The 9,094-nt window shown below is 41.6% G+C and overlaps 1 protein-coding gene across 2 annotated transcripts in view; it reads left to right on the forward strand.

The window, feature by feature from the left end:
- The window catches only part of carm1 (coactivator-associated arginine methyltransferase 1), a 29,892-nt gene extending 20,798 nt beyond the window's left edge, over positions 1 to 9,094 (forward strand). The window contains exons 12-16 of one of the 2 annotated variants that reach the window (XM_079565329.1): positions 1,797 to 1,886; positions 1,975 to 2,087; positions 4,839 to 4,916; positions 8,568 to 8,636; positions 8,927 to 9,094. In XM_079565329.1, the coding sequence (XP_079421455.1) occupies positions 1,797 to 1,886; positions 1,975 to 2,087; positions 4,839 to 4,916; positions 8,568 to 8,636; positions 8,927 to 9,066 (490 nt within the window). In that variant the 3' untranslated portion in view covers positions 9,067 to 9,094. Of the gene's footprint in view, positions 1 to 1,796; positions 1,887 to 1,974; positions 2,088 to 4,838; positions 5,022 to 8,567; positions 8,637 to 8,926 lie in introns of both variants that reach the window. The other variant, XM_079565328.1, reaches the window with a different exon arrangement.

Raw genomic sequence — 9,094 nt, forward strand, 5'->3', positions numbered from 1 at the left:
CTTTAATCAGCTCATGAAGAGGAAAGTTTCACTGCAGCAGCAGGAAGGAAAAGACAGGACAGAGCGAGACGTACCTGATCCATTTGGCCTCATCAGAGCAGTAAGTTTAGTTTGCAAGATGAGAGCAGGAACCACATTTTCAAAAGTCAACGATCAAACTCCACCTCCTCCCTCCTGATTGGACCTGACAGGCTGGTTCATTGGAGAATTACTCATTTTACATCGTAATACATGACCAGGTGGTCACTTTTGCACATTTCATGAAATTTGTAATACATTTAGACTTTCAAACTAGCACTTTAAGAGTGGTTGACTGGTTAACACACAAGCTAGAGTCAAAATCTGATGATAAAAGGTAAGAAAAATAAGACAAAGTCTTATTTTTCTTCTTCATTCCTATTTTTACAATATATTCAATGGGGCATACAGGATTAACCCTACAAAAGGGAAAAAGAGCAGGAGTTATAGGGCCTTTAACAAAGCCCTGCTGCTCCTTTGAGCCTGCACAAACATGTTAATAAGTTGTTTTCATGCCAAGTACCACCTAAAAAGTTGTCTTGCAGCTGTTTCCCAGCCTTAAAACGAGCCAGAACCTGCCAACACGGCTACGCTAGCCCCCACCGCGGCGTTTGTCTTTTACAGAGGATCAAATACTGACTGGAAATGATCACACAGAAAGTGTGCGGTCTCTTTGATGCCTTCACTTAGTCTTTAGAGTGGAACAGGAACTTAAAACAGCATCGAGGTTATTGGATTGGATCAGACTGGGAAAATATGGTATTGGAACGTTTGAAATGAGGATTAATGACAGACTGTTAATATCAGGTCCCACCCCATGTTTCTGAGACTCTCGTATTCTGCGTAAAACCTGTTAACACTCGTTCAGAACTCTACAAACACGTCCTGAAATGCGTGTGGTTTGTTCATTGTACAGTCATTCTACAGTTGAACTAACTTTGCGACACTGAAATGGTGTGAAATGTGTGTCTTGTGTTGATCTGTGAGGGCCGCTCATCAGGACCAGTTTAAAGCAAAGTTAATGGGTGAAGCACGGTCTTGCACTCCCATCTAGTGGCCAAGATCAGTACTGCTTTTGATTTTTATCTGACAGGATGAGAAAACTTGAAACTAGTGACATACATTGACTGAAAATTGTTATTGAAACATAAAAGTACAATCCAACATAATCGGGTTTCCACATGGCCTTAAAGGTTTTTGAATGAAATGTGTTGGAATCGCATTGAAAGTTTTTTAATGACACTTAAGGCCTTATTACAGGCGATCTTTTCCCCCCCGGTTATTGGTTCACGATGCCTGTAATGGAATTATACTGTTTCTTGCCTATTGCTGCTTTTTCCGGCACAACCCACGGGGCACGGTGCCAAGCTAACCTTCTTTAACTGCGTTTAAACCGGGCGCAACCGTGTCAGATGAGGGCTAAAGCGTGCTGCCGGTATGCTAACGTGATATGACGTGAACAGACTGTCTCTCCTCTGTTTGGCCAGGAGGAGAGAGGCCAGCCCTCATGTGATTCTAATGTGATTGTGAAGTTCTTGTCTTCCATAAAAGTAAATTCTATTCAAAAAAACATTAGTGTTCATCATTTATTTGAACTGGACCAACAGCTTTGCTTAGTGCTAATTTTCAGGGCCCACAGGCATCAAAACTTGGTATACACATTGTTTTTTCCATACCCATAGGACCTGAATCCCCCCCTCCTGACACCCCCCTGGTTATTTTAAACAGTGCCCACCCCTAATCGAGAGTAAGTCTTAAAAAGTGTGTCATCTCCACAGACAAAGCTACGACATCAGTATTGTGGCCCAGGTGGACCAGACGGGCTCCAAGTCCAGTAACCTGCTGGACCTCAAGAACCCCTTCTTCAGGTCAGTCCCACTGCCGCACACGCACACGCTCGTATGTACCGTGGCATATGTGGTAGAGGACCCCCGCTGATGTGCTGCGTGTGTGCAGGTACACGGGCACCACCCCTAACCCCCCTCCAGGCTCACACTACACCTCCCCCTCAGAGAACATGTGGAACACAGGAGCAGCCTACAACATGAGCCAGGGCATGGCTCCATCAGGTCTGGACACACACGGACTCACACGGGGCAGTGGACACTTCAGGCAGGACTCGGGAGGCACCCTTAGGCCACGCGCTGCAGCTGGAAACAGTCATATTGTTGAGCTTTGTCACTAGTGCTCTCCCGCAACAGCTTTAGTTTAATGTCGGGTAAAAACAGAGCAAACTCTTTACGATGCTTTGTTTTAATGACTTTTCCTCGCCTGCTTACGTTTTTTTAGGAAATCAGTGTAACATCGTGGGGGACCCTTGTCTTTCCCATGTATTGTTTTTCCTTTGTGAGAAGAACAATAACTTTGAGTCAGGTTTTCCTCTTGCTACAACATCTACACTTTAGTAGTCACTACAGATTCTAAACTATTTTAATTATTATTATTTTTTTATCAGAATAATGTGTAATTCCTGCTTGATCTGTCGAGTTTTGGACCCGAAAAACGAGGCCAAAATGAGAAAATCCAAAGTTTCATCTTGATATCTCCAGTTGTATTTATGTTTCCTGTTGAGCTGCAGCGTCTCGCCTTAAAATGTAACTGATGAAGAAACCACAGCCCAACACCGTGCACCTGAGCGACTGAGAGCCGACACACAGATTAGGGCTGACATGAATTTGGCTGTGAAAGCTGATAACAAAACAACCAAAGCTTTTATTCTTTTTAGTCCCTTGAAACGTGAAATCGGGCTGCACAGCTGATCACAAAGTTATTGTTATTAAAGTGTTGCGTCGCACAGTATTCACATCGCAAGAAGCCATAAATCTGACTGGGATTTACACATTCATTTGCCAACACAGCCTAAAACAAAAACTCACAGTAAATTCAACGGACGAACTGTGTTGAAATGATTTTTGCAATGCTGTTATTGCAATATTCAAGACACGACATGCTTTTTTTCTCTCACTTTGTGCACCTGTTTGAACATGAGCATTCAAAAACTAAATGACTTTATTTTATATATCACTATAGTTTCTCCAGTCAGTAGTGGACATGTAAGCTGACATACACTGTGCATTCTGTTTAAACGCATTCAGGTTCTGAAGTATTAAAGGCACATTATGCAACTTTTATTTTTATTTCTGCGTATTTGACCTAGTCGTGACTCAACGTCTGTATGAGTGGTCAGCATGGCGCCTTTACTTTCCATCACGGTGGTCTCTAGGAGGTTTTCTCTGCTGACGGAGCCTCTCACCAGAAAACCTACAAAACAATTGATCCTGGAGCGTTGTAGAGATCACCGTGAGCGACAGTGAAGGCACCATGCTGACCACTCATGCAGACGTCAAATACGTACTCATATAAAGTATGTTTTATTTTATTATTTTTTCCATAAAAAGTTGCATAATGCATCTTTAAGATAAGATAGCCTTTATTGATCTCACAATGGAGACATTTACTTTTTACATTCAGCTCTTAGAAACACTCACACAATAGGCCAGTGCTTCTCAACCTGGGGGTCGGGACCCACTAGGGGGTCGCGAGACAAATTTGGGGGGTCGCCAGAGCATATAGATAAAATATATATTTTAATATTATTATGGTGTCGTAGCATACATGCTATTTTACCAGGGTGCCATTATTTGTTCAAAATTTAATATTTAAAATTTTTGTTTTAGCCATTGTTTTTTCCTCACGTCATCAGATTTTTTACCATCATTTTTTTTGTTGGGTATTCAACTCATTAATGTAGCTTTTTCATCATTTTTTTTGTCATTTTTTGTCACATTTTTGTCAATTTTTTGTCATTTTTTTGTCAAATTTTTATTAATTTTTTGTAATTTTTGTGTCACATTTTGTCACATTTTTTCGTCAATTTTTTATCAAATTTTTGTCATTTTTTTGTCATTTTTTCATCACATTTTTGTCATATTTTGTCACATTTTTTTGTCAATTTTTGGGTCAATTTCTTGTGACATTTTTGCCATTTTTTCATACATTTTTCGGCACTTTTTTGTCAATGTTTTCTCACTTTTTTGTCACGTTTCCATCATTGTTTTCGTCTCAGTTCTGTCGCTATTTTCACAGAAGCTTTTGGACCGGGGTAAAGCCAAACTGGAGAAAATGTGCTCGGTTCAGGTGGGAGTTAAGGGGTTAATGTCCCTGTTTTTCCCCATGGTCTGACCCGGGTGGGGGTCACGATCCTAATTAACTGCTATAATGGGGGTCGCGGCTCTAAAAGGTTGAGAACCACTGCAATAGGCAATAGAAAAAACAATTATATAGTAAATAGCGGTATCTTATATACAATGACTACCAAGGACTATGTTTACTTATTATTTACTGTTTAAACTTATTGTCCCCACAGACTATAACAATCAGTGTATCACAATTTTTCACATTTTTTTTTATTTTTTATCCCCTATATTGCATTACATATCATATTCTTCATACGCACCCAGACCTGTCGGAAAACAAAATGGAGGCATTCAAGAGCTGTGTTGTGATTGGTCCACACATGACATTGGCCTATCGCAGCCTACATAAAATACATGTTCCCGGGCTGTAGCGCACACGAAGGTCTACCCACTCAGCCAACCAGCGCCCCAGTTATATCGTTATTTCTTTCTGCAAACACTCAGTGCCACATAGCTTGGCTTTTACTAAACATTGTCAGCAAAGAAGTGTATATAGCCCAGATGTAGCCTTTTCTTCTTGCCAAAACTAATAAGCTAGCTCAGCACAAAACACATGACTTTTCCAACATGTAGTCTGCCCCGCCTCGCTCTTAACCGCCGTGTGAATCTCTCTCTCTCCCCCAGGGATGCCCACAGCGTATGACCTGAGCACGGTGATCGGCAGTGGCACGCCCGCCTCCCACAACAACCTCATCCCGCTGGGTACGAACTGCACTCCCCCTGGCTTCACTCCCGCTCAGGGCACATGGTGTGGTGGGGAGCAAGTAGGAGAGGCCCAGAGAAAGCCCGCAGTGCAGCCCGAAAACAGTTATGTCCACACCCACCAAACGCCGCGCAAACACTCCCACGCATGCCGCCTGTAGTCCCGTCCTACACACTGCAAAAACGCCCGTTCACTGTGGGTTGAAATTTGACTTGACGCAGGAAGGGGGACACGTGCGACACCCAGGTTTTCAAAGTAAATATCCTCTGAGCAGACTTTATTTGGTCAGTCTTTGTTTTACACCATACGGCCGTGAAATCTCCACTTTCGAGGTGTTTGTTGTCACTTTAGGACTAAAACAATTGCTTGATTAAAGTGATGGCCTGTAGGATTGCAAAATGAGGAAGACTGATTTCAAAAGTAAGCTATCAAGACCCAACCACGTCCCCTCCTGACGTGGTTTCTTCTTTCTTCTTCTTCTTTTTTTCTTCTTTCTTCTTCTTCCTTATTTCTTCCTTCTTCTTTCTTTCTTCCTGCTTCTTTCCTTTATCTTTTTCCTTCTTTATTTTTCTTTTCTTCTTTCTTCTTCCTCCTTCCTTCTTCTTTCTCCTTCTTTCTTCTTCTTCCTTCTTTCTTCTTCCTTCTTTCTTCCTTCTTCTGTCTTCTTCTTTCGTCTTCTTCTTCCTTCTTTCCTTCTTCCTCCTTCCTTCTTCTTTCCTTCTTTCTTCTTCCTTCTTTTTTTCTTCCTTCTTCTTTCCTTCTTCCTCCTTCTTTCTTCTTCTTTCCTTCTTCCTTCTTCTTTCTTCTTCCTCCTTCTTTCTCCTCTCTTCTTCCTTCTTTCTTCTTCTTTCCTTCTTCCTTCTTCTTTCTTCTTCCTTCTTCTTTCCTTCTTCCTCCTTCTTTCTCCTCTCTTCTTCCTTCTTTCTTCTTCTTTCCTTCTTCCTTCTTCTTTCTTCTTCCTTCTTCTTTCCTTCTTCCTCCTTCTTTCTCCTCTCTTCTTCCTTCTTTCTTCTTCTTTCCTTCTTCCTTCTTTCCTTCTTCCTCCTTCTTTCTCCTCTCTTCTTCCTTCTTTCTTCTTTCCTTCTTCCTTCTTCTTTCTTCTTCCTTCTTCTTTCGTCTTCTTCTTCCTCCTTCCTTCTTTCGTCTTCCTTCCTCCTTCTCCTCCTCCTTCGCAAAACGGGGAGAGGGATTCAAAAGATTTCGAAAGCCCCTCCTGATTCACATGAAACCTCGTCTCATTGGTCAAAGTGATGACACCTGGGATTCGGATTCTAGTTTCTGAAATCAGAAAAGGGAGGATCTTTATAAAAAAAGGTTTTTGAATCTTACTAATGTTACATCAAATTGCAGACCCAGGCGGTCAATTACACACAATCTACTACATTTGTAAAACATTCAAACTCGCAGACTATCACTTTATGCATTTATTGCACAGGAAAAAGGGGGCTAGCCTCAAAGCGATCTCCTATTAATTTTAATTAGTGTCTTTGGGCATCTGCAGCCTTGTGTACAGCAGCGGAGCAAACACACATCTTGTGGAATCCCCCAGTCATGTTTATCTTGAAATGCTGGACGACAAGCATATTAACCTATCCCAGAATGAGTTCTCCAATGAAGGACAGGCGTCTGCATCTCAGGGTTTTTAGTTGGCAGGCCTGGCCTTCAGTTTCACCGAGTCGACGTTTGAGGGGTCAGGCACATCGATGACATTTTATTTGTAAATCACTTCTGTCCCCAGTACAAAGGAAGGCTCCGTTAAAAGTCACATGGGTTATTTATTTGCTACGCTATGTTTGAGTTAAGTGGTTGAATTGGGTAATTTGTCGTTTCCATCATTTGATTGAATTGAATCATAGAAATAGAAATGCAGCTAGTGCCTCGTAACGTCTCCCTGATTATTAAAAAATCATGCCCAGTTTTTTTCAATCACGTCACCACTTTTGCCATTTTGCGACAATAATGTAACCGCATTTCTTTTGTGCTGACAGAGAAACTTTATGCCTTTTTTCTTTTTGCTTTGTCTCATGTGGATAGACCCACTTATGACAGATGTTAATAATAAAAACAAACACACTCGCCTCACGACAAGAAGGTTTCTGTTTTTGATCCCAGAGTTTGCATGTTGTGTGTACGTAGGAGCTCCTAACGCTAAAGTCATACACAACAGTAGATGATTTTCCACTGTGTTTTGAACATTCAAGTCATTGTAACGTTAGCTTGTTGTTGCAGTGTGTAGTCAATGTTGATACTAATTCTCACCCTACTGTACTAAACCATACAGAATGTCCCTCCTACCTTCTCCCTGCACCATTGTTGGATCAGTAGTAGTGGTGTTTTTACTGCCAATTGTATGTATTGTATTGCCAGTGCTTTAAGTGGGCCAGTACTCAAAAAAAGAGGGTACCGGCACCTCTTTTGGGCCACTTAAAGCACTGTGTATTGCATTGTATTGTACTGTATTGAATCATTTACTTTGCCTGAACTCAGCTGGGCCCTATACTATGAAGCTGGTTTTACAGGGTTAGGGAGGTAACTTTGTAGTTTGAGCAGTGGGTCTTTACACACGGCTTGGTTCAGAGTTTAGATTATATTCAGAGGAACCGTCTCCATAGCGATGTGGCTTGTTGCACATGAACGCGCTCTCAGCTTCATAGAGAAACCCAGGGTTAGCTCAGCCTTCATAGTACTTTTATCCAGAGACACTCATGTTTGGGTAAGACACACTTATCCTACAGAAGCCAGTATCGTAGTATAGGGCCCTGGTCAGCCATGTTTACACACTTGTACATAACTGCTCAGGTTCAAGCTTTTTTGTTTGTTTTGAATCTGACCGTGGGAGTGGCTAGAGCAGAGCATGCTAATGCTAATGCTAAGATGATATATATGTATCTGACCCCTGAACAAAAAGCAGAAACTTGACTGAATATGTTTTAGCATTTAGCTCAGAGGCCACAAAGTCAAATCTTAACAGATCTGTACATTATGTAATGATTTGTAACTAGGCTTTGATATCCCCTAAACGTGGTTTATGTTTAACATTTAGGTTTAACAGCTTTGCGATGTTTGATAGCTAAATGCTGTTGGGTATAGGAAAAATACATTGAACTGGCTGAAAAGTTGAAAAGTTTCCTGGATTAGCCGGCTTGCTAATTGTTCACATACTTTTGAAAGGCACTTTTTATTTCTATGTACTAGCCTAATGCTAATGCAAATGCCTGCCAGGCTAATGCAAATGCAAATGCCTGCCAGGCTAATGCTAATGCCTGTCTAATGCTAAATTATTTTGAATGATACTTTGACAAACTCAACATATCTTGTTCTGTAGTTTTAAATCTTGTACTTAAATCTTTTTATTCTGGTTATGCTGATGTCTGATACTGGAAGGTTTTTTGTTTTGTTTTTTGAATTCGTACAAATCTGCACTCGGGCTTCAAAAGAGGCGGTACCAGTACCTTTCTGTATCATGTGCAACATGGAATTTACCACTGACTGAACTTTAATTAATATTCCAAAATAAAAGCACTGGAATGGGTCTGCGCTTTTTCTTCTAACATTTGTTATGTCAGTATCAGTCTGCCGTAGAACACTGTGTGACGTTACTGTGTTTGGGAGTGCTCTGTTGTGTTCTGACCTGCTCCTCTGTGCTGCAGTGAACACAGGCATCGTGAACCACACTCACTCCAGGATGGGCTCCATCATGAGCACAGGCATCGTCCAGGGTCAGTATTACATCACATGTTATTATAATGTCGGTCCTTAGCCGAACAAACCAGGAGTTGTTCTTCTCTTCCTGTTTAAGTGATCCTTTGAAGCCGCTGTACCAGATTTATTTTTTTCAAACAATGACTTTTTTTTAATTTTTTTATTATTATTTGTGGTTCAAACTCATTCGTAAACGTAGCATTTCCAACATTCCCAGTTGTTCACAGGGATCAGGTTATAAGTGCATGTTCTTACTTTCAGAGGGCAACACTGTCAGTATTGTAAAGGTTTTTTTTCCTTTTCCCAGGAGCCACCACGGGACAGTCGGGCCCCAGCAGCAGCGGGAACTACTACCCGGTCACCAACCAGTTCACCATGGGCGGCGCGGCCATCTCCATGGCCTCTCCGATGGTCATCCCCAGCAACACCATGCATTATGGCAGTTAAAGGACCCTCCCCCCCTCCCTTGGCCCCA

The sequence above is a fragment of the Gobius niger genome (genome assembly GCF_951799975.1).
Source record: "Gobius niger genome assembly, chromosome: 10".
In the NCBI taxonomy this organism is placed as follows: Eukaryota; Metazoa; Chordata; class Actinopteri; order Gobiiformes; family Gobiidae; genus Gobius; species Gobius niger.